We start from the raw sequence: 25,217 nt of genomic DNA, 5'->3' as shown, positions 1-25,217 counted from the left end.
ACACACACACACACACACACGTATAGATTATCTTCATGTGTCTGTTTATTTCATCGCAGTAATTGTTTATAAACAGTTTTTGTAGTTTTGTTTTCTGAAGCAGCCGCAGAGTGAGACCTCCTGACGTCATCACCTCCTCAGACGGCTCAAACTTTGCGACGTCACGATGTTTAAATTAATTTATTTAATAACTGATCGTGTGTGACCTCCTGACGTCACTCAGGTGTTTGAGACATTTGTTTTAATTGTGAAAAGAAAAAAAATTTAACGGATGTTAAATAAACTACGAGTTTACGTCACATCCGTTCAGGAAGTTGTGTGGCAGCAGCGCATGGAGCGTCAGAGCGGTCTCGTGCGTGTGGAGCTCCAAGGTGAGCGCGGTGTGTTCAGGTGCAATCGGAGGTGTTAGACATGTGGACGGTGTTCCGGGTCGGTGTCCTCCGGGCCGGGAGGACCGGATGGACCGGATGGACCGGATGGACCGGGCTCCGTCCTCCGGCCCGCCGTGTCCCCGCCGCAGTGTCCGCTCGGTGTCTGACCCGGCAGCTGAGCAGCAGAGCCGGGAGGAGGGAGCCGAGCTGCACCGTGGACCCTCAGCTGGAGGAGAGGTTCGTGTTCGTGGAGTGTACAGGTGAGACACCGGAACTCAGGACAGCTGCAGGGACTACAAATACTGAGGACTACAAATACCACATTGTTTATTAATGTATCAGTGATGGGTGATTGATTGATCGGCCTTTGATCACTGACAGGAAGCTGACACACTGTGACCCATCAGTTACAGCTGCTGGTCTCACAGTAACAATAACTAGTCCACTGAGTGCACAGCTGCCCACACACAGCTTCACACGGTGTGTGTTTGGGACACAGGTCACAGGAAACTGCAGATTAAATAGTCAACTGAGCCCATTAAGAAGAGCAATGTGTTCAGACAGTGTTTGTGAATTTGATAGTACGATTGCTTTATTGAAAGTACAGTAGTACCATTGCCAATAGTGGTAGAATGGTATCATTTGTCAAACGTGGGACAGACAGAATGACTGACTGACAGAATGACACACTGACAGTTTCCATGATTATGTACAGCATACCATACCATGACTTAGTCATAGCAAACATTAGAAACAACACCAACATTGGTCCACAGGGGGAGCCACAGCGATCGGTTGCATTTTAGCCATTTTGAAGCATTTTTCTGTTGTTATAGCGCCACCCAGTTGCCAATTAGAGTTAAATTTCTCCAGTCACCTTGAGGCGTCCTGTTCTACATATCTACCAAGTTTAGTAAAAATCCATATGGCGGTTAGGCCTAGATAAGAAATGAGCTCTCTAGCGCCCCCATTTTGTTTGATGGGGTCAATAATGGAGGGGTCCTCAGATTATGTGTGGTCATATGCCTACAAAGTTGCGTGGTGATGGGTGAAACCCTTGAGATGTTCTACACCTTTATGTGATGAGCCACGCCCTCCGCAATATTCATTGCCTTATAGAAGCTCAGTTTTAGGAAGTTTTCCAACTTTTGCCAAGAGGGAACTTTAGATATTGCTCCTAGATTATGTTCACCCAGTTTCATGCAGATCGCTCAAACTTCCTAGGAAGAGATCCATTTGAAGTGTTTTTCAAACAATTCAAAATGGTGGAAAATCTATATAAGCGGAAGTTATGGGTTCTTGAGGCAAATGTGTTCCTCATGAGGAGAGGCATCTCTGTGCAAAGTTTCATGTCTCTACGACATACGGGGCATGAGATATGCCCATTCAAGGTTTGACATTTCAATGGGTTGCTATAGCGCCCCCCTTTGGCCAATTGATGTAATATTGCTTCATTGGCATCCTCCCATGACCCTCTACCACTGTGCCAAATTTCACATGGATTGACCAAGTCAGTGAGGAGAAAAACGTGGAACACACACACACACACACACACACACACACACACACACACACACAGTGTTTTTGTCATTCTATAGTCAGATGATTGTTTGTTTGTTTGTTTTGGAGGCAACACGTTGTTCATGCTAAAGTGAAAAACTTAAAAAAAAATATACATATATATATATATATATATATATATATACATATACATAAATACTTAAAAAAATCCTCTTTTGACCTTTATTCAGTGTCACACAGTTCAAATACAGGATCTTTATATTTTAACTGATATTTCACCATGTTGTTTATTTTGCAAACACATTAATTCTACAACGTTATGATCACGTTGAGACAGGAGCAACAAAAGACAGTGAAACACCTGTTTGGAAGATTCTACAGGTGAACTGGTAACTGGTTCACACAGTGTGAGATGTTCATGGTTTAACTGTCTCACAGAATATCACATGATTTATATTGTTATTAGAAATATTGTTGGTTGAACAAATGTTTTATTGCTGAAACTGAAACTTGAAACATGTTGTTAATAAAGTTTGTGTAAAAAGTCAGAACTTAGAAAGTAACTCAAATAATTTAAAGGAGCGACTCAGCGTCCAGCTGCATTTTTTGTTTCCAGTATCGTACACAAGCAGATGTGAAACTATCAACTCTCACATCTGAGTACATTAAAACCTGTGTGTCGCTGCAGCTGTCGAGCTGAGTGTTGACTGTGATGATGAGTCGTAGACGTCAGCTGTGTCTCAGTTCAGGCGCCGCAGCCTCTGAAGGTCGCGACCTTCATGGTCGACATCGGCCACGTCCTCTGAAGACGCATCAGCCAAACTGAACAGTGTCTGAAATGTGACAGTCTGGTCAGCGGAGGATTTCCTGGTTGTGTCACCAGTTGTTCTCACCCCGACCCGCTGGCGTTCATGTTACCTAGCAACCAGCTGTGCTTGATGAAAGAAGGAGTCAGTCAGTCAGTTAGCCCCGAGTCATGGACCCACAGACTGGTGTTATATATATTTATAATTTAATCCTTGATGTCTGATGTATTTCAGGCTGATGGAGCGTTTTCAGGTGAACCTATTAAATTCAGATTAGCTAAGCTGTGTGCTTTGAGCTAACGTTAACAACAGCTAGCCGTTAGCTAGTTAACTTAATATTTAATCATCACCAGAGTGCAGTTCATCCTCCAGATTCTGGGACAGAAGGCTGCATTTCTCTGCTGCACCTGAAGGAGCCTTCGACGTGAGGCGGCCGTGGTCGCGCTGATGTGACGCCGCCTTCGACATCTGCAGCTCTGAACTGAGACTCAGCTGTTCGTCCACCTCTCAGAGGAAGTCTTCTTCTTCTGTGGTTCTGATTCTTCTTCTTCTCTCCTGTTGTGCTCAGATCCAGAGGAGGACCACCATCAGGAGGAGAAAGACTACCTCCATCAGCTGAGCCTCTCCTCCTCCTCTGCTCCTCCTCCTGGTCCTCCCGCTGCTCCTCCTCCTCCTCAGAGAAACCTGAGGTCTCTGGAGCGGCAGCTGCAGGTGTTGAAGGGCGTGTCCCAGCGGGAGGCGGAGCCTGACTCTCTCATCCAGTTTCACGACGTGGACTTCCCGCTGGACGAGAGTGTGGTCGCAGCGAAGAAGAAGAAGAAGAAGAAGGCGGCAGGTAAAGGTGAGCATAAAGTCTACGGCACCCCGGATGTTGATGAGCCGGTGAGTGACACCTGCTGCTCCGGCTGCGGCGCCATCCTGCACTGCACCGACGCCGCCGTCCCTGGATACCTGCCCAGTGAGAAGTACAAGGTGCTGCTGCAGGAGGAGCGTCTGAGCAGCGCCACGTGTCAGCGCTGCCACCTGCTGACGCACCACCACAAGGCCCTGAACCTCCAGATGTCCTCTGAGCAGTACCGCGCCGTGGTGAAGCAGCTCCGCCCCCTCAAGGCTCTGGTGCTGCTCATCGTCGACCTGCTGGACGTCCCCGACTCCATCGTCCCCGACCTGCCCGAGCTGGTGGGGACCAACAAACACATCGTTGTCCTCGGCAACAAGATCGACCTCCTGCCCGGAGACTCGCCCAACTACCTGCAGCGAATCAAACGCCAGCTCTCCCAGTACTGCCAGGACGCCGGCTTCGGTAGTCAGGTGACTGACGTCCACCTGATCAGCGCCAAGACCGGGTATGGTGTCGAGGGTCTGATCTCCAGCCTGCAGCGCTCCTGGAAGTACAAAGGTGACGTGTACCTGGTGGGCAGCGCCAACGCCGGCAAGTCGACGCTCTTCAACACACTGCTGGAGTCCGACTACTGCAAGTCCAAAGCCTCTGATGTCATCCACAAGGCCACCATATCGCCGTGGCCCGGTGAGCACACACACACACACACACACACACACGCCATTTATTTCCCATCATGCTCCCAGAGCATGATGGGAAATAAAGTCTGTACACACAGTTATGTAATCATGATGTTTCCTCTTTGGGTCACCTGAACGCCTCTCTGTGGTTTCTCCTGCTGCGGTGCGTTCAGGGACGACTCTGAACCTGCTGAAGTTTCCCATCATCAACCCGACTCCGTACAGGATGTTCAAGAGGCAGGAGCGCCTGAACGCCACATCGAGACAGACGGAGAGCGAGCTGTCAGAGGACGAGCTGAAGACACTGAGACACTTCAGCAAGCAGGGATACCTCGTGGGTGAGACGGGGGAGACGAAGGGGCGGTTTGATGACGTTAATTTGAAACCATCAGTGAATCTTAACCTCACTTGTCCACCTGTCTGTCCACCTGTCCATCTGTCCACCTGTCCACCTGTCCACCTGTCTGTCCACCTGTCCATCTGTCCACCTGTCCACCTGTCTGTCCACCTGTCCACCTGTCCAGGTCGTGTTGGCAGGACGTTCCGGTCTGACATCAGATCCAGAGACGATGAGATCGAGTTTGATCCCGACAGTTTGGCTTTTGGAGAAAATGATGACGGAGACATGACGACAGGTGAGGACACTGAGAGGGACATCTGATTGGATGAATGATCTCTGATGTCATCAGGGAGATGAGGCTCATTAGCATATTTTTAAATTATTGCTTAAAATATATTTTTATAAGAGTTTTTTCTCTTAAAGGGACAGTTCAGATTTATTTGTCCACAGTCAGTGTGTTACAGACAGCAGGTGTTAGTCAGCAGGAAAGAGTCTGACATGAAGCTCAGCGATGTCCTGTTAACATTTCTGTCTTTGACCTCTGTGTGACCTTTGACCTCTGTGTGACCTTCCAGCTCCTGGCAGGTCAGCTGATGAGTTCACCTTCAACGAGCTGAAAGACGCTCACTGGCTGTTCGACACTCCGGGAATCATCAAGGAACACGATGTGAGACTCTGAGACTGTTACTGTGGTGGTGTCAGACCACCTCAACGGCCAATCAGCTGTCAGCTCTCATGTTTGTCCCTCCCCCGTCTCTCTGTCTGTCTCTCAGATCCTCGGTCTGTTGACAGAACAGGAAGTGATGTCAGTGGTTCCCTCTCAGGCCGTGGTCCCCCGGACGTTTGTGTTGAAGCCCAGTATGAGTCTGTTTGTGGGAGCTCTGGCCAGGATCGACTTCCTGCAGGTCACTACACTAATGACAACAACAACATAATAATCATAATACATGATTTATGTTATTTCCTCTTTGTGTTTCTAATCTGTGTCCCAGTGTTTGTCGTCAGCTGTTGTGTCTTTACGATGTATTTAAGATTTATTGTTTTATTTTTTAATATTATTTATTAATTTATTTCCAGGCTGAAAAAATTAATGTCATTTTTTATTTATTTAATATTAATATAAATGTAAGTTTGTTTTCTTAAAACACAGCTGTTACTGATCAGCTGTTACTGATCGGTTATCATTGATCTGGTGTCCACAGGGGGGGAAGTCGTGCTGGTTCTCGGTGGTGGCCTCCAGTCGTGTCCCAGTTCACATCACCAGTTTGGAGAAAGCCGACAGCATCTATGAGAAACATGCGGGACGCGTCCTGTTGGGGGTGAGACACACCTGTCCTGAGGACGTTTAAAGTTTTACCATCCCACGTTGGATGAAACCACGCCCACTTTGCTGAGTGGGCAGGGAGTCAGGATGTCGGTCCGACCACTGAAGATCCGTCTCCAGGAAAATAACAATACGGATAGTTAAAGGGAAACTTTGCTGATTGTTAACAGCTCTGTGTCGTCACAGTGTGTGCGGGGAAAGTCCTGAGGACGCTCGTGGCGCCTTTCGTCTGCACACACTGCAGTGACGGAGCTGGTTGAAAACTCAAGTTCAACCAGCGACTGTTTGAAACAACAGATAAACAGAGAGGCGTCGAAACCCAACGTCCTGCCTGTGAGGACGAGAGGGGGAGAGTTCCTCGGGTTAAAAGCCTCTGATGAGCTCAACCTGCGTCGTTTCACAGAGCGCCAAGCGAGCCAGGTGACCGTTGGGCCTCAACATGTGGCAGCCTGCTTTTGTCATACGGCAGTGGGCGTGGTTTCATCTAAAGTGGGCTGGAGAAACGACAGACACATCCTGAGGTCACCTGATGACAGTCAGCTGTCTCTATGACATCATGCTGATGTATGTGTGTGTGTGTGTGTGTGTGTGTGTGTGTGTGTGTGTGTGTGTGCTGCGTTCAGGTTCCTCAGGGAGGGTCGGAGCGTATGAAGCAGTTCCCAGCGTTGGTTCCTCAGGAGTTCAGGTTGGAGGGTCGAGGTTACCTGGAGGCCGCCGCTGACGTCAAGCTGTCGTCTGCAGGTAAACAACACCTGACACGTATCAGCTGAGTGTCACCGTGACAACAGATGATGTTGCAGAGCTGATGATGCAAACATGACATCACTCATCACAGAATTCTGATGAAACTTCGCATCAATATTTTTATAAACAAACATTATAAATACATAAATAACACAGTCGTCCTGGAACTGAGCTGCTGTCTGTCTCTCTGTTTCCGTCTGTCCGTCTGTCCTCAGGTTGGGTGGCAGTGACGGCGCCAGCAGATGATCAGGTGGTGTTGAGGGTTCACGGCCCGGCGGCGGCAGGTTTCAGTCTGAGGATGCCGCCTCTTCTTCCTCACATCGTGTCCCTGAAAGGGGAACGCATCAAAAAGTCCGCCGCCTACAAACCCATGAAACCTGGGGGGCTGGTGGACGGAGGACTGTCAGCCCGCGGCGCCGAGAGGCTGCAGGTAAAGAAGAAAAAGAAGAAGAAATGAATTCCAGCACCTGCAGACTGAGGGACGTGAGGACCATGGGTTTCCATGGTGATGATTGTTCACACTGCAGAGGACGTTCTTCTGCGCTGGAGAAACTTTTAGGGTGCGTTTGGAAATACTCGCCCTGAGTGCCGGAGCTTTTTCTGGCTCAAATGGGAGCATCGTTGGGAGTGTCCTGTTCAGTTATTCAGAGCACCACACACTCAGAGCAGCAGAGCGCCGAGCAGAGTGAACGTGTGTGACTGTTCGTTAATTCATGTAGAAATAAAACACTCAGTTTCTTCAAACGTCAGCGCTCTCATTTCAGTGCAGAGCGTCAGACTGGATTTATGAACTCAGTCTGCAGTAAAGGACTTAATGGATGTAACAATCGTGATGTCACTCTTGAGGGGTTGTCACTTCTGTGTTCTGGATCTTTGACTCAGTCGGATCATGATGTCGATAATATTTGGAGTGTTTGTGCAGCGCTTCATTATAAATGTGTTTTGGTTCCTTTTGTAAAGACTGGTTTATATATGTTTGTACGCTGCGCCACAAGGGGGCAGTAGACATCCTGCTGAGAAAACTAATGTGCATGTTTTTGTGCACGTCTGCGTTTTCTGTTGTTACGTATCAGTCTCTGCTTGCGTTTGTTGTTTTTTGAATTTGAGTTCTGGATTTTTTCAATAATAAAACACAGAAACAAAAATGACCTCACTGAGTTTAAAAATCTTTATTTAAAAAAAGCAGATAAAATATGATGAAGATTAAACTGAATGTGTCGATGAATCAAACCTCAGAGTTAAACAGACAGTTACATTATGAACAGTTATTAATATGAGAGATTCTTATTAATGTTTCCATCAGTTCAGTCAGAGGAAGAATTTTCTCATCCTGTTAATATCGACAACAGGAAGTCTTTTATTCGGCTTACAGGATAAAGATGGTGTTATTTTATCTTCATTAATAACTGACAGCTCCTGTTCTGGAGTTTTAATGTTTATGGAGAGGTTATATTTGTTAAATTCAAAGTTGGTTTCGGAGCTGAAACAGTTTGACATGATCAGTAAACTGTGGGATGTTTGAGAACAACATGATGAATCAATTAATCTTTAACGTGATGGATGGATGAGTGAGAATAATGTGATGACAGGAAGTTAACGCCAGTTTATCCTTTAATGTGACGGCCGTTTACAGAAACATGAATATACAGCTTGATATCACACACAGAGGACAGAGGGCGGCCGCCTCCACATGTCACTGTGATGAGAGTAAAACATTTACAAATGAAGAAGTCTCGTCACGTTAAACTTCATCAGGATCTGAACTGACAATGTTTGTTTGTCATTTCAAACTTTCCTCTCACGTGTTAGAAACAGATCAGAGATCAGTGACGACAGGCAGTTAAACATGTACAGAAGAGCTCTGCGTTCACTTTGGCTTCTCGACTAAAGGAATATTGCACTGAGTTATTTACAGGGGAGCGTCTCTTCAGAGCAGGTTCAGGTGAAGTTCAGACTCAGGGTGTTTCTACACGTGGAACACACAACATATAATAATCATCTCTGATATACGACAATAAGCGGTGTGATTTTCTTTCACCAATCAGAGCTCAGTTTAGTTCAGTGTCCCTGTTTCATAAAAAGACGACAAATATTCACAAGTTAAAGAAAAACAGTTTGTGGTGAGAAAAAAATCAGACTTGAACCTTCCGTCTAAAAACAGAATACAAAGAAGAAGAAAAGTTCAAAGTGACTGTACAGAGTTGATTGTCAAAGGCACTCCATGTTTATAAAAATGAAAAATCCACTTTATCATCGAAACAAAACTCAGCTACATACAGAATATTACAGCGAGCCCAGCGGTGTGTAACAGACAGGTGTTACCATGGCAACCGTCATCCCAACATCAATCACTGAAACACAAAAGTCTGATTTCTGAAATGATCCAAACTCATTTGTAGAGACGATGGAAACTAGTGAAGCTGCTGCAGATGACACATGATCTGATGATGTCATTAAGAGAATCCTCCACCTCAGGGACTGTTCTTTATTTATGAGGTGAAGGTGCAGTGGTGCAAACAAAGGGGGCGTGTCAAAGAATTTCAAATAATAATAATGATAATAATAATAATAATAATAAAAACACTGGGGATGGACTTGTTTTAATTTTTGGCTTGGGAGGGGCATCAGCTTTACATGTCTGTATTTTGATTTATTTTTATGATTTTTAAAGAAAACTTGCAAAAAAAATGTCTTTCAAAATAAAGACAAATAAAGATAAAAAAGAAAAATAAAGAAATAAAACAAAAACAAAACAGAAAATATGGAAAATATATATATATAAAAAAAGAACAATAAGAAAACATGAAAAAATAAAACATGCCTTTCAAAATCTAAAAATAAAAGAAATAAGCATGTTTTCTTTAAAAATCACCAAAATTCCAACATTTATCAGCCAGAAGCCGTTAAAACAGAAATTATTATTGTATTTTTTTTTTGGTCTGAAAATAACCAAACCAAATCTGATCTTAAAATTTTGACGGTTAATCAAAATCCCGTTAGGCTGCGTCTCATTTAAAATTTGGCCAAATATAAAAAATTACACAAGAGTGAAAAACTGAGGCCTTTTTTTTTTTTTTTTTACTCCTTTTTAACTCATGGTGGAGGCAGCTTCAGGGAGGGTCACACTGCAGTCTCTTCTGACAAATACAGAACAGTCCCTAAACTTAAACAAATACAATGTGTGCAGAAACAAAGTTCATCTTTACATTTAGTGACTCCTCTCTGAGCTCTAATGTCTGTCAGGCGGTACACAGGGCTCCAATCCCCCGACATGACCCTGCACCGACCTGAGGCCTCTGTGCGAACCGTTCTCTGGATGGACACCAGGTGGCAGCGTGACGACAGACAGTTTTTAAATGTAAAATAGAACTCACGAGAATATTCCCTAACTGTAGTTCGACGATGCTGAAGAACGTTGTGGATCTGTGAACCACATCTGGTGATATCTGAACATGTACTCCTTCTCTAAACACGCTCTGGTTCTTTAACTGGTTCTGTTCAGGACTCGTGGAACGTCGGTGCTATAGTGAACCAGCCCATGTTCTCACCAGTTTGGATCAGGCACAGGTAACAAAGCTCGCTCCTCACAAAATGGCGCCATCCAAAATCTTTAACACAATGTGACGTTCTCTACAGCTGGTTCTGCACTACGTTTGGCGTGGCGGTGGATCAGGAGCAAATCGAGACTCTGAGATAAAAGATCAAACTGATGTGAACAGAGCACGATAACAGACGGCGGAGACGAGTCATCAGAGGAGGGTTGACCATGTTAAACAGAGCGCGGGTGCGTAGACTCCTCCCACCAGACATACAGTCAGTTTATATGAGCAGTCTGTGTGTTAATATTTATAACCATGTGACAAAGGGTTAATAACGTCCAGCTAACTGGGACAAACTGGTGTTTCCTGTCCGCTCAGTTTTGTTTCAGAGCACCAGAATCCAAAGTTTCAAATGATGACACGTCTACGCCTGTTGCCATAGATACAGATTCTCACTTATGTGCTTTGGCAATGTTGTCCATGTAATAGACGTTGACGAGGTGGCGGTTCAGGTGGCGCCGGTATTCCACCTCCAGAGGGAACGTACGGTCGCAGAAGATGCACAGGTGACTCTTCAGCTCTGTCGGTGTTGGGATCTCGTCGGTGGGTGTTTCGGGGTCATTGGCCATCTTACCCGAGCCAGCGCCGTTGCCATTGAGGCCAGAGTCATCGCTGCCCTCAGAGGCGCTGTCGCTGATGTCACTTCCTCCTTCGTGGCTGCTGTGGATGCCCTCGTCGTCCTCTGGATCAGCAGGTTTGCTTCGCTGGCCTGGGAGCACCAGAGGCGGCGGTGATGTCGGTTTGAGGAACGTCGGAGCGGGGCGGTCTGCGGCTGGAGAGGGCGTTTCCTCACCTGAGCTGCAGGAGGGTGAAACCTCCATCTTCTCTGAGGGTTTGTCCAAAGTCTTGTCTGTTTGAGTGGTTTCATCAGCAGAGGCTTTGCTCGGTGCAAAGCTGTTTCCTGTCGGGTGGTCGTCAGATGGCGTGGTTGGTGTCGCGGTGTCTGGCTGAGCGGATGCTTCCAGAGCGTCTGTGGTCGGACAGACAACTGAAGTCTGCTCGTCTTTCTCAGGTTCCACAGTCTGCTGAAGGCCTGAAGCTTTCTTACTGGTGCTCCTGTTCTTCTTCTGCCTCACTGGAGTCGTCCTGTTGGACCTCTGTGGAGTAGGAGGGGCTTCATTAGTCTTCTTCGTGTCTTCTACAACAGGCTTCTCCTGCAGCTTCTCAGCAGCACTGGATTTCAGCCGTCTGGCTTTGGGCGGAGTCTCAGATGAGGACTTTTTGGACAGATCGAGAGCCTCCACAGCTTTCCTCTTCGCAGGCTTTTCTCTGACCACCTTCTCCTTCTGAGTCTTCTCGGGACTGTCCACCTTCTGCGGAGCATCTTTGACATGTTCCGTTGTTTTCTCAGATTTCTTTGACGGGGACCTCTTTGGCTTGTTGAGGCTTTTGTTCTCCTTCACACTACCTTCATTCTTCTGATCTTCTTTCTCCTTGTCAACCTTCAACTTTTCTCCTACTTTCTCCACTTCCTGTCTCACGACTCTCTCCTCAGGTCTCTGATCAGACTTTTCTGTCCCCGTTTGGGATTTTTCTGAGTTCGTCACTGCCTCCTGGTTCTGGGCTGTTTTTTCTGCTGGCAGTTTCCTGACTCGTCTCTTCATCTTGTTGTCTGTGTTTACAGCGACTGTTGTTGGCTCCTTCTCTGGAGGACTCTCATTGACCTTCTCGCTCCTCCTCTGCCTGCTTGTGACCTTTTTCTCTGGCTCTGCCTTCTCCTTTGTTTTTTGTACTTTCTCTTTCTCTGCAGTGACGGTGGATTTCTTCTGCGTCTTGTCAGGTGCTTCACTCTGCACTGGTTGGGCAGCATCAGGCTGGCTGCTCTCTCTGATTGACAGATTGATGGGACTTGAGTTCGCACCCTCATCCTCGTCTGCGGCGTCCTCGTCCATGTCAAATTCCTCCTCCATACTGGATGAGTTGTCAAACTTGGTTGCCTTGGGGTCTGCGTTTTCCTCTGTGCCATCGAGACCGGGCTTCTTGATGCGCAGTTTGACCTTGGAGATGTCCACGGGGACGTTGCAGCCGGCGTGCCTGGACTTGAGGTGGTACTGCAGGTTGCATTTCTTGGAGGCGGCGTACTTGCAGAGAGGGCAGAGAAACTGGCGAGGATTGAGGTGGAGTTCGACATGCTTCTTGAAGTTGCTGCGGTCGGCAGTCTTGTACTCGCAGTAGGGGCAGGACAGAGGTTTGGGGCCATTGTGGACCTGCCGGGCGTGGCGGGTCACCTCATGCTGATTGGCTGCCAGGTAGTTACAACTCTCACACTTGAAGGGACGCTCACCTGCACACACGAAGGACAGAGTCAATACTGCAGCAGAGACAGGTGAGACAGATAAGATGGGTTTCATGCAGCAGGTGGTCTCTTATCAAACAGGACAGGTCATGCAGGAAATTTCACGCCCGCACTGGGACAGATCAGCCTGGAAACACTTCCTGTGTCAAACAGCGTTCACACACTTTGCGTTTCCAGACGGAGCTGCTTCAGTGTCAGACGGGTACAACACAACACAGGAGGGCACATCACAGCTCGTACTTCTACTGCACATCACTTTACCACGTTGATCCGACATCGATGGCTTCAGTGAGAACAAACACAAACATGTTGACAGTCAGAGACACGAGAAGAATAAATCCTGTTTCTACAGACAGTAAAAATACTCTGCTGCTAGTTTACTGTCTGTTGTATCTCTGAGTATCTCAAGTTTTACTCTGCTGACAGACGTGTGACAGAGTTCAGAGTGGACGACTGACCTGAGTGAGTTCTCATGTGTCGGGTCAGGTGGGTCTTCTGAGAGCTGGAGTAGTCACAGTACGGACACTGGAAAGGACGGACACCTGTACAACACAGGGAACATCATGTAGGTGTCATCATCTGGATCAAGACTTTAAACCCTGTCTGGTTTTAGATTTTTATCAACGGACAGACACAGATTGAAGTTTGTCCCACCTGTGTGTGTCCTGATGTGTTGGATGTAGTTGCTCTTGCGGTCGGAGAAGTAGGAGCACTCGTTGCAGGTGTGCAGTTTGCTGGGGAAGTGATTCCTCAGGTGTTTCCTCCAGTGGTACTGACTGACGGTGGTGTACGGACACAGAGTGCACTTAAACACCCTGCAGAGACACAAAGCAGATCCATCAGATTACTTCAAACTTTCTCATTGTCATTTTCAGTTTGAAGGACAGGGTCATATAAATTCCATCATAATCTACTATAAACTGTCGCTCTAATTTTCAGTTTTTAACGATAATAATAAATATTTAACAACACTTGATTTTCCTTTTTTTAAATAACTAACATACAGAAGAAGCGTATAGAGATTTTGGCAGTAGTGCTTTTTGTTTGAGTAACGTGACATGTGTGCACACTGAACTTTGACCACGAAATTCAAATTGGTTTATTCTTCAGATTCTTCTTCCAATTTGGCCACAAGATTAAACTCAATATTGTCTCCCTTCATAAAAATAAGTCCCGCCTCTCTGTGGACGGCAGGAAGAGGACTGTGCCGACTACGTCACTGATGACAGACTTCATACTGCACACCTGTATCGTACAGTTGGTTTTGTCTGGTTTTACAGAGGACACAGCATTATTAACACAGAAAGCTTTACCTGCAGGTTCACCTGTGTGTTTCTCACCTGTGGTCGCTGCCCTCCCTGCTGTGGTGCTTCAGGTGAGCGATGTAATGGTCGTATCTGTTGGTGTTGTAGCCGCACCGTTCACACCTTATCAGCCCTTTGATGTCACCCGTTGCCACTGCTGTGCCTGCGTCCCCACCATTCTCCGCCTCCCCACCTGACGGTGTCTGGGACTCGGTTGTCTCAGCCTCCTTGGCCCTGGTCCTGCTCCTGGCCTCCACCCGGTGCACCACCATCATTTTACTGACGCCATGAGTGCCGAGGTGTTCAACAAACTCCTGCTCGTTCTGAGCCTGGAATTGACATGGCTTACAGTAGAAGGGTTTCTTCTTCTTGGAGCTCTCCAGCACGGCGGCGGGGGCAGGGGCGTGTTTGCGTTGGACCTCCTCCACAGGTGTTTTGGTGGCGGCTGGGGGGCAGGGCTGGAGACAGAGCTCAAGACCTGTCCCATTGCACTCTTCTTCCTCCTGCAGGTGGTTCCCTACGATCACGGCCTGGATGGGCGGGCCGGGCGACTCAGGATACTCGATGATACACACCTCTCTGTGGTTCTGGTTATCATAGCTGTACCTGAACACACACACAGGTGAGTTAACACACATGTAACACCTTCACTGTAACTGGGAGCAGACTAACTCCTGACCTGACGACTGGGAGCAGACTAACTCCTGACCTGACTAACAGACTAACTCCTGACCTGACGACTGGGAGCAGACTAACTCCTGACCTGATGATGTTTTCCTCCTCGCTGTCCGAGTAGGTGCATCCCACAGTCTTCAGCTCCATCATCTCCTTCTCGTCTGCAGCGCTGCCGTCTCCGCCACCGCCCTCTGCTGCTGTAACTGCCGCCACGTTGGCCAGCATCACCAGCTGGGGGGCGGGGAGTGTGTTTCCAGGCATGTCACCCTGTACGTCTTCCATCACAGACACACCGACAGGATACATCCCCACCGAGAACACCGTCTGAGAGGCCATGTTGAGTTCAGCTCTTCACCTCCGCGGGGACGAGAAGCTGAGGATGATCACAGAATAAAAAGGTGATGTAGCGGCAAACGTCTGATTTTAAGTCCTGACATAGTCGTCCAGTCAGTCTGAGGTTTGACCCAGAGAAAACTGTAGTCGTAATAACTCAAGGTTTTTTGTGATCTCTTGAGACATCCAGATAACATATTAAAATATACCATTATAAACTCTGTGGATCAACGTAAATTCAGGGCTCACACAGAGACGTGCACATCTCTGCTTCTACACATGATATTTTAATGTGACTTGTGCCTAAACATCAGTGTTCTAGGATTTTCTTTCACATATAACCATCAGATATTATCTGTTCTGAGTGTACGCGTGCAGTTAGGGGGTTCCTAATCTGGTTGTGTTTTTTTCTGATGGAAACTCATGAAGGTCCAAAGACCAAAATCTGAAATCCAATAATAATTTCTGATTTTACAGTTTATGGCTGTAATACAGTAAAACACGCGTTTTCATTATTGTCTTTATTTTGGAGGGCATGTTTTCTTTATTTATTTTGCACGTTACCTTTTTTATTTTTCATTATTTCTTCTCTTTTTTTGCATGTTTTCTATTTTATTTTACGTTTATTTTCTTTGTATCTGTATTCATTTTTAGTTTTTTTGGAGGGCATGTTTTCTTCAATTTTTTTTTTTGCATATTTCTCTTTTATATTCAAAGTAAAACATGCTTTCCAAACCTGGCTGCATGTTTTCTTTAAAAATCTAAAATAATTACAAATTACAACCATCTAAAGTTGCATGCCCCTCCCCTGAGCCAAAAAACCTCCCCAGTGCTTAAAAACTTATTTGACATGCCTCCCTCCTTTTGCACCACGCCCTACCCCCTCATAAATTACGAACAGTCAATAAACACTCGAGTACAAGTGCATTAAAATTGTACTAAATACCTTGTATGTGTGTGTGTGTGTGTGTTTGTGTGCGTGTGCATGTGTGTATAAGTGTGTATAAATAAATATATATGTGACAGGACAGTTTTCAGTGAATGTGTCTGTCGGCCATTTTGAAACAGCACCACAGCTCAGTCGACAGCGCCATAAGGAGGAAAAAACACGTTCAAAACCTCCTTTGGAAAACACGAGATTTAACTCACTGCGCTGAGGAGGCTGTCAGCGGTCTGACAAAGATTTGTAGTTTTATAGTGAAAACATAAAGATATGATGATAGTTACTAAAAGTCAAAAGACACAAAAAGGGACCTGATGTTTCACTGAGAATATAACAAGGTACAAAACCCTCACAGGAGCCAGATCACAACAGCCTATGTGATTAAATCTTAAATACTGTGAAAGTTGAATGGACTTTGGTATGAGGAGACTAAAAGTTAAGATATTAAACAGTAAAGTTGTTTAAATATCTTTTTTTTAAAAAAAATCCGCTTTATCTCGGAGCATGTGTTAAAACTTTGAGACTCTTTAAATCGGATGTCAGTTAAAGATTAAAAAGTGAAAGTCTGATAATGAACACGTGGTTTAAAAAAGGATTAAAACATCACTCCGGGACATTTGACTTATAAACTCTGACTCACAGTGACCCAGCTGCAGAAACACGTGTTCACATACTCAGAGTTAAATATGTAAATGTAAGTGTGGCTGATAAAGTCTGGATGTGATTTACAGCGACCATTTCAGGCTCAGAAAACTTAGTTTGCGGAAGCGCAGAGCTCCATTTACAAACAGCGACATTTTGATTTAGATGTTTAAAGTTAATATAAAGTGTTGGAGGAGTTTTTGAGGCGGTGAAGTTAAAGTAAAGTGAAGGATTGATGTGTTTGGAGACTATCGGCGGTGTCGGAGTGTTAGCCATGGTCCTGATCAGCCCCGGACAGCGCCTTCTTCACCGACTCACCGCCTCCATTTTCCTCCAAACTGCCAACAACTTTCCAGCTGCTCCGCTCCGACTAACCGCCGCCCAGCAGCTCCTCTGCCGGGCCGACACCGAGCACCGAGCAGCGGGGAAACTCACCGGCTCCTCGGGTCCAAACTTTGCGCTACTTTTCTTCACTTGTTTCCAGTTTTTGCGGGTTTTTCTTCGACGATCGGCGCAGAAAGAAAAGTGAACAAGAAGTTTCCGCACATTCCTCCACACTGACGTACAGCTGTGACGTCAGCACGTCGCTCCGGCGGTGAGTGGAGGTTGAGCAGTGAAATACGTCACCTGGTACATCATATACAGCTGTTCCTGATGTGAATACAGCACTTATTATCACTTTTATTTAAATCATATCTGTTGTAAAGACTATTACAGCTGCTACTGATATTATCACATCACTTACTTAGATTATTATAATGAATGACATCTGTTTACAGCTGCTATTATGACTATATCATTTATTTAGACTTATGCTTAAATTACTTCTGTTATAGAGACCATAACAACTGTTATTAACATCACTACATGATTTATCAAGGTTATACAGACGTATATGTACATATACATCATACATCAATTTCAATTCAATTTTATTTATAAAGCCCAATATCACAAATCACAATTTGCCTCACAGGGCTTTACAGCATACGACATCCCTCTGTCCTTAAGACCCTCACAGCTGATCAGGAAAAACTCCCCAAAAAACCCTTTAATGGGGAAAAAACGGTAGAAACCTCAGGAAGAGCAACTGAGGAGGGATCCCTCTTCCAGGACGGACAGACGTGCAATAGATGTCGTACAGAACAGATCAGCATAATAAATTAACAGTAATCCATATGACACAATGAGACAGAGAGAGAGAGAGAGAGAGAGAGAGAGAGAGAGAGAGAGAGAGAGATGCAGGTAATGACAGTAGCTTACAACAACATTAATGAAAGTAATAATATTATAGTTATAGTTCTGGCTACTGTGGTACAATATGTTGAAAGTATGTATTAATACCTGGCAGTATACATGTGTGACAATAGTCATATGTGTATAATAACAGTAGAAGTATGACTAATGACTAATGATGGCAGCAGCAGCAGGAGGCATCTGGCAGGACCACGGCAGCAGCACAACCACACACGTCACGCTGTCCAGGCACCGCTGTGATATGAGTTAATCTGAGAGACAGTGGAGCATTGACAGTGTAAGGATTCAGACTCTATTTCTTTCATTTTAGATTTAAAAGCAGTCAAAGAAATAAAATTATGAAGTTTTAACACATTCTGCAGTATATATATATATCATATATAGAGTAAACAGGATTGGTCCGAGCACAGAACCTTGCGGAACTCCAAAACAAACTTTGGTACGTAATGACGATTCATTATGAACGTGAACAAACTGAAAACGATCAGATAAATAAGATTTAAACCAGCTCAGTGCAGAACCTTTTAGGCCAATTAAGTGATCCAGTCTCTGCAGTAGAATTTGATGGTCAATTGTGTCAAACGCCGCACTAAGATCTAATAAAACAAGTACAGAGACGAGTCCTTTGTCTGAAGCAATCAGAAGGTCATTTGTAATTTTAACTAGTGCTGTCTCAGTGCTATGATGCACTCTAAATCCTGACTGAAATTCCTCAAATAGATTATCATCATGGAGAAAATCACACAGCTGGTCTGCGACTACTTTCTCAAGGATCTTTGACATAAAGGGAAGATTAGATATTGGTCTATAGTTAATATTAAACATCTGTTTTAAGATTAATACTTATACTTGAATTACATCATCTGTTATTAAGATTATTTCTGTATGAATAATTTAAAGTTTGTCCGTGACTGTTTGTTGTGATCAGTGATGTTTCTTGTGACTGACACTGTTGAAGGAAACTGGTCCAAACAAACAACCAGACTTGTGACAGCTGAAAGACTGATGACAATTATATGTAAGAACACAGATCTGTTAAGAGAGGAACTTCAGACACTCCTGGAGACGATCTCCATCTAATGACTCTGACGCTTATAATGAGGAACAGCTGTAGGTCACACTGGACACAGTTAGTTAGTTAAATACCTTCCACAGAATCTGGAGACAGACTCCTGAAGCAATGTGAGGTCCATGTTTTTGTCCCTACTCTGGTGGACAGATGGTTTAAACTGCACTTTATTTATCCTCATCTCACTATGCTTCATGATCCCTTTGTTAAAGTTTATTTTAATTTTTTTTTGTACCTTCCTTTTGACCCTGTTCCCCTCCTGTAGGAGTCTTTACTGGTTTAAGAGTTACACATGTTTCTGTTTTCTGTCTGTTGAGAAAAGTGATCACGTCTGTGTCAGCACCACTTTATGATTGATGAGGACATTTCATTCAATAATTTGACCCATCAATTCATCCTTTCATAAAACATGAAACTAACTTTATCTCCAGTCTCTGACGTGTGACAGACTCAGGCTCCAGTAAACATCAGCTGCGGTCAGACGGGACTGATGTGAACTGCTCTCCAGTTTACATCAGAGATCAGAGTGAGATTATCAAACAGGCCTGACAGGCACAAGGGCCCAAAGTATCAGGGCCCCGTGGCCCTCACCTATAAAATGTCACTCAAATAAACAAGTAAGCTGCCGACCAGGAGGCGACTCAAGAGAATCAGAATCAGAATCAGAAATACTTTATTGATCCCCAAGGGGAAATTATTTGCGTTACAGGTGCACCTTGCAAGAGAGGAAAGATAAGTGAAAATATAAGAAATCTAAAAAGATTATTTACAAATATATAGTTCAAATAAACAGGATTATTAACAGAAAAAAAAAATAAAAATATATATATATATATATATAGTGGAGACACAAGGAGACACGAGATGATGAGGAAACTACAAAAAAAAAAAAAAAAAGACAACAAAATGTCAAAGTCTGCTTTTGGGGCCCTCTGCACATTTGTGTCTAGGGGCCCATTGTGTCATAATCTGCACATGCTGACATGTGTGTGTGTGTGTGTGTGTGTGTGTGTTGCATATTTATATATAAGAGTGTTGAGACACAACACAACCACACCAGATGCAAAATGAATGAAACATACATAGCCGAAATAAAACTGTATAAACTCATCAAATCTCAGTGGAAACACCACAGACACAGACTGGTTTGGGGGTTTATTTGCACTGGGTGGAGCTCACACACACACACACACACACACACACACACACACACACACACACACATGGAATAGAGGTTACTGAAGGTCAAACATGTGACGACACACTTTATTATCTGTGAGATGTTGATCATGGTCGCCCGTGACAACCAGACTTCACCTTAACTTCCTGTCATGAACCCTCTGATGCAGAGCAGCTACACACACACCACCAGCTTTACTACAGACAATAAGTTAATGTGTCTCTGAATTAATCAACACCAGATACAAAGTCTTCATCAGAGTGTGATCAGATCATCTGTCTCATGTCAGCGTCTCCAAACTGCTGAAGACAAAAAAGTTGACGCCTCAGAAACAACACAACTAAATAAAACAACAATAAACAGATTAAAGAAATAATAAGAATTAAAACAAACAAACAAAAACGGAAGTTATGAAAAGATGAAGGAAATTTGTCAGCTGGTTGTAATTACATCTTTATTTTATTTAACCACATGGGGGCGTCTCTGCTTCACCACAGCATCACCGCGTGTGTGTGTGTGTGTGTGTGTGTGTGTGTGTATTTATTTCTAATACAAAGTTTATTGTCCTTTTTTGTTCATTTTTCACTTAATAAACATGAAATAAACATCAGAGCAATAAAAACTCAAAAAGAAAGAAAGAGAAAGAAAGAAATCACACACAGGTAGAAACATTTCAACAGAGAGAGTAATAATAATGATAATAATAATAATAATAATAATAATAATGAGTTTTAATCATCAGAGTGTGACTATGATCCGACCTGATCACAGTACTGTAAGTTTATATTACTTATTCTTACTCCTACTGTACATATTGTGTTGTACATTGCAGCGTTATATACATGTTTTTATATTCATAACTTTACATGCTAGTTTTATACATTATAATGTAAAATAAGGCAGAATTTTATATTTTTTACACATTTTATTCAACACATTACATATTTTATATTTCTAAATAATTTACATACTACTGTTAACAACATTATGACATACTGCAGATATTTTATTTTTACATACTTAGTACTTTATACTTCTTATTTCTGCTTCCATAATTCTCTACATTTTACTGTAGAGGTACTGTTACACTTGATAGAAATCAATGTCATATTTCTGATTTTAATTTATTTTAATTTATTTATTTTGATTTAATTAAATGTATCTATTTTTTAATTTACCTAATTTAATTCAATTTGATTTCATTTTAAATTTTATTTTATTTTATTTTTTGTTGTATTCATTCTTACATTTATTTAACTTATTTTTGAGCCCTATCAGGAGTGAACTGTTGACCTGTGGAAAATCAAAGATGAATAAATAATTAACAAACACTGATCGATGATTCATGAACTTTATGATGTTTCTCGTCACAGATTGACACATGAAGCAGCCACGCCCCTTCCTCGTGCCACTCGAAGCTGTTTCAAACTCACCTTCAAATTGTACGGAAATACACCGGAAGTGCGGTGCGTCTGCCTACAAAATAAAAGCACAGGACTGTAAGTGAAGAACATTAAAACAAAGAAGCAGAACTCATCAGATTCAATATGAAGTTATGTGTTTATACTTTCTTTTCGCTGCTACATGCAAAAAACTTTAACTGTTTCACTTAATTTTATTTTCTGTTGCTGCACATCACCGTCTCAGTTTAGATTATATATTCAGGTTCAAGCTCGTCGTTGGCCAACAGGAGGAAACAATGATTCTGCTTAAAAGACTCTTCTTGTATTTTTAAAGATACCAATTGTGAAGCATAATTTATTACTACTGAAAATTTAAGATTCAAAAACTTTTAGGTCATCGAGACGTTTCACTTTTATTCCTTCTGTTTAAACACTGAAGGTTGTAATGGTTTGTAATGCCCCCCCCCCCACACACACACACACACATTTTACTTATTTGTTGTGAAATGTTTGGGGTTTTTTACATTATTTTTATATTATCAAATATGTTTTCTTCAACTTTTATAATGAAAATCTGGAATGTTAAACATACAACAAACAAACAAACTGAGCACAACAGCTAAATAAATTCCTAAAAGCAGCCAAATGGTTTGTTTCTAATAATGTGCAATATGGTCTACCTAAAAAGGTGTAAAAAAAAAAAAAAAAAAAAAAGTTGATCTAACTATTGGACCTACAAATAAAACTCTGAAATTATTTCTAATAAAAACACTGACCAAAACTATTGATTTATGCAGATCTTACAACTTTATATTCAGTTAGGTAAATCCTTGTGTGTGTGTGTGTGTGTGTGTGTGTGTGTGTGTGTGTGTGTGTGTGTGTTTATACTTGTGTCTTTTTTATGTATTTATTTTTTATTTATCATTTTATGTTGAAGCTTGTGCTTACTTGTCACATTATTTTCATTCATAGTTTATGATCATTACTTTGTGTGCAAACTGAATCAACCACCAGATACACGGTGTGAAACTGTTGGTACAATATAATAAAATAAATAGAAACAAATAAATAAATAAACTCAGCGATCACAGGTTTTATTTTGAAAAGGCACAGCGGAAGTGCACCGGTTGATTTCCTGAGCTCGACACTGTCGGTGTCCTCAGTGGAGTCTCGACTTTCTCGTCCCGTTACTTCTTAACATCTGAGTCAGAAACCAGCAGCGCTCATTAGTTTTAGTTAAAACTTAGTTTATAAGTTAATTTATTTTATCTGGAGACCTTTAATCTTTTAGCGGCCGGTGTTTTACAGACCCGGGTAACGGAGACACGAAGTTCCTGCGCTGCTAACTCCCGGTAGCAGTTAGCGTTAACAGTTAACGTCACTTTAAAAGTGAAGGCACGGAAAGCTAATTGAAGCTAACTGCTATCTGACGGTGACCGAGCTCAGACCGTTAACGTCGCGTTGTTTCGTTATTCGGCTTTTGTTTTAAAGAAACTTCCGGTTGTAGTTAACGGTGTTTAAAAGTTTGAAAGTTTCCGGTGAAGTTGAGTGAAAATGGAGCCCGAGAGCTAACAGTCAGTCCGCGGGGAACCAGGACCCGGGGCCGCAGCCTCTCTCTTCCGCCTTCTTCCTCATAGTTTGACACATCATTAATCTCCCGTCGGCGGAGCCGTGAGTCAGGATGGCCGCAGACTCCACCGTGAACTTCTCCCTCCTCCACCGGACCTGTAAGCTGGTGGTCCTGCTCTGTTTCCTCCACATCTCCGTCACTCTCGTCTTCTACGTCCGCTCCCTGGACATCCGGTTCGCCTTCGTCCAGAACCAGCAGTCCCGTAACGGCACCGCGCAGATACCCCAGGTCATAAACCCAGAGCTCAACCACGGACGCGATCCTAAGGAGGCCCAGACCCAGAAGGAGGTGACCGCGGGGCAGACAGACGAGGCCAAACCCGACGAGCATCCACCGGAGGAGAAGAAGCTGGAGAGGTGCCCGGAGACGTCACCTCTGCTCGGTAAGACCTGCTCAGACCTCCCGCTGCTGCCTTTGGGTCATGGGTCATGTGTCAGAGTCCAGCAGAGCCACAACACACTCTGCTCCTCTGCTCAGGGCTCTGTTAAAGTTCTTCATCTATATGAGTCTAAGTGTTTTCTACAAGAACAATATAAGAGCCAGAAACTAACCAGCTCAGAGCAACAAACAGGAAGTCAGAGGCAACAGGTAAATCACAGGTGAGCTCAGGTTCAGGAAGCTCTCTGTGAAACAACGGCAGAAGAATCAGGTCCAGAATAATTCAGATAAAACAGTCGAGTCAACTTTACTGATGCAACACTTCAAACACAGAGTGCTCTGACAGCTCACAGGAAGTGAAGAACCGAAAGGAAAGAGAGAAACACAAAAGTCTGAGTGATAACGTGTTATTATACAGTTATTATCACACCTGTAGTGAGGTGTTTATTTACACCGCGTGACAGTCACATATGTGCAGTTGAAGGCTACAGAGTAAAAACATGTTTTAAGATGATTCATTAAAGTCTCATTAGTCGGGGAGAATCAGACGATGGGAGGAAGAGTGGTCCAGAGTTTTGGGGCGGTGAAAGAGAACATCCTGTCCCCGTCACCCTTAGTGCTGGACCCGGGGACAGACAAAACCAGACTTTGTAAACCTGATCTACTTTGTAACGTGTTGGTGTTTTTGCACGTGTTTCATATCTGCAGTATATTTTGTAAGTTTATATTTTCTGTATTTGTGGAAGGTGTTTTGTATATTTATTGATTACACACCAACACACAGACTGTTGATTTGTTCAACTCGATTAAATTTTATTTATAAAGCCCAATATCACAGATCACAGTTTGGCTCTTACAGCACAGGACATCCCTCTGTCTTTGGACCATCACAGCTGGTCAGGAAAAACCCCCCAAAAAACCCTTTAATGGGAAAAATGTTAGAAACCTCAGAGAGACAGTGAGGAGGGATCAGTCGTTCACACAGATGATACTGACACAAGTGTGTCTCCGTACAGATTTAAGGTGTCGTCAGTCTGAGGTGTCGCAGCGAAGCAGCCACATCTGAACTGTGTCCTTTTATAAGTTTGACACTGAGGACAGAGACACAAATAACATGCGATGACATCATCATCAGGTGTGTGTCACAGGTAGCTTTTCCTGGTTGTTCACGTACAGCAGAGACCCTCGATCAGACGGACAGCAGTGATGAGCTGTCCTGTCTCTGTGGCTATTAAAACCAACCTGATTGGCTCTCAGCTGGTCACATGATGTCAGAGGAAACAGTTTCCAGTTTATTTCCACGGAGACGGCGTCCACTGAGAAACAATAGAGTGTTGAGGAGCTGTTATCAGGTGTCACCTGAACACGACAGGTGTACCTGTCCTGTCTGACAACGCTCCCACAGTCAGTGTGTGCTGGAGGAAAACCAGTAAGAGTCACTGGTCTGAGTCAAAGCAGCTGTGAGAGTTTATTCATTTGTTTATTCTTTCCCAAAGTCTGTTTACTGAGATGATTCAAACAGAACAGATAGACAACAGTAATATTCGGTCAGTGCACAGATTCCACCTGAGCAGCACCAAGTGTCTGTGTTATTGATCATTAATGTTATTGATGATGTCACGGGGTGAACGATGGAAACATCAATGCTGATCACAAACTGACAGAAACAAGCTGTTAGCTGATTGATCATCACAACACTTGTTATTTATTATTAAAACACTTATATTGATGAACAGGCGTCAGTCTGAGGTGATCAGCAGGTCTCAGGACTCTGAGTTTCAGCAGATTTTATGAATCTGGCTACTGCTTGTTAAACTTGTAAAGAATGTGGTCAGTGTCTCCTCCACGTCCCCGTGCATGTGTGTGACAGTCATGTAATCA

General features: G+C 43.8%; 3 protein-coding genes across 4 annotated transcripts in view; 2 read left to right on the top strand and 1 right to left on the bottom strand.

The window, feature by feature from the left end:
• Positions 1 to 296: 296 nt before the first annotated feature.
• On the top strand, positions 297 to 7,747 carry noa1 (nitric oxide associated 1). The gene is made up of 9 exons (XM_049585703.1): positions 297 to 631; positions 3,267 to 4,226; positions 4,393 to 4,557; positions 4,744 to 4,854; positions 5,135 to 5,226; positions 5,333 to 5,464; positions 5,762 to 5,878; positions 6,507 to 6,624; positions 6,843 to 7,747. Exons 1-9 carry the CDS (start codon positions 412 to 414, stop codon positions 7,082 to 7,084), a joined length of 2,157 nt encoding a protein of 718 aa, XP_049441660.1. The 5' UTR covers positions 297 to 411; the 3' UTR covers positions 7,085 to 7,747.
• A 473-nt stretch (positions 7,748 to 8,220) lies between these two features.
• On the bottom strand, positions 8,221 to 16,987 carry rest (RE1-silencing transcription factor). 2 transcript variants are annotated; one of them, XM_049585701.1, is made up of 6 exons: positions 16,855 to 16,987; positions 14,590 to 14,874; positions 13,863 to 14,432; positions 13,177 to 13,337; positions 12,981 to 13,064; positions 8,221 to 12,510 (listed from the first exon to the last, which is right to left on the bottom strand). In XM_049585701.1, the coding sequence occupies exons 2-6, from the start codon at positions 14,835 to 14,837 to the stop codon at positions 10,619 to 10,621; spliced, it is 2,955 nt and encodes a 984-aa protein (XP_049441658.1). In that variant the 5' UTR covers positions 14,838 to 14,874; positions 16,855 to 16,987; the 3' UTR covers positions 8,221 to 10,618. The 2 variants fall into 2 exon arrangements, with proteins under 2 accessions (XP_049441658.1, XP_049441659.1); XM_049585702.1 differs by having other exon boundaries at positions 16,738 to 16,872.
• Positions 16,988 to 22,449: 5,462 nt separating this feature from the next.
• The window catches only part of b4galt1l (DP-Gal:betaGlcNAc beta 1,4- galactosyltransferase, polypeptide 1, like), a 38,306-nt gene continuing 35,538 nt past the window's right edge, over positions 22,450 to 25,217 (top strand). The window contains exon 1 of the mRNA XM_049586715.1: positions 22,450 to 23,340. Coding sequence (XP_049442672.1) covers positions 23,010 to 23,340 — 331 coding nt within the window. The 5' untranslated portion in view covers positions 22,450 to 23,009. The remainder of the gene's footprint in view (positions 23,341 to 25,217) is intronic.

The sequence above is a fragment of the Epinephelus fuscoguttatus genome, linkage group LG9 (genome assembly GCF_011397635.1).
Source record: "Epinephelus fuscoguttatus linkage group LG9, E.fuscoguttatus.final_Chr_v1".
NCBI classification, from domain to species: domain Eukaryota; kingdom Metazoa; phylum Chordata; class Actinopteri; order Perciformes; family Serranidae; genus Epinephelus; species Epinephelus fuscoguttatus.
Note: the sequence above shows the minus strand (reverse complement) of the source record. Positions and strands in the feature narration are given on the sequence as shown.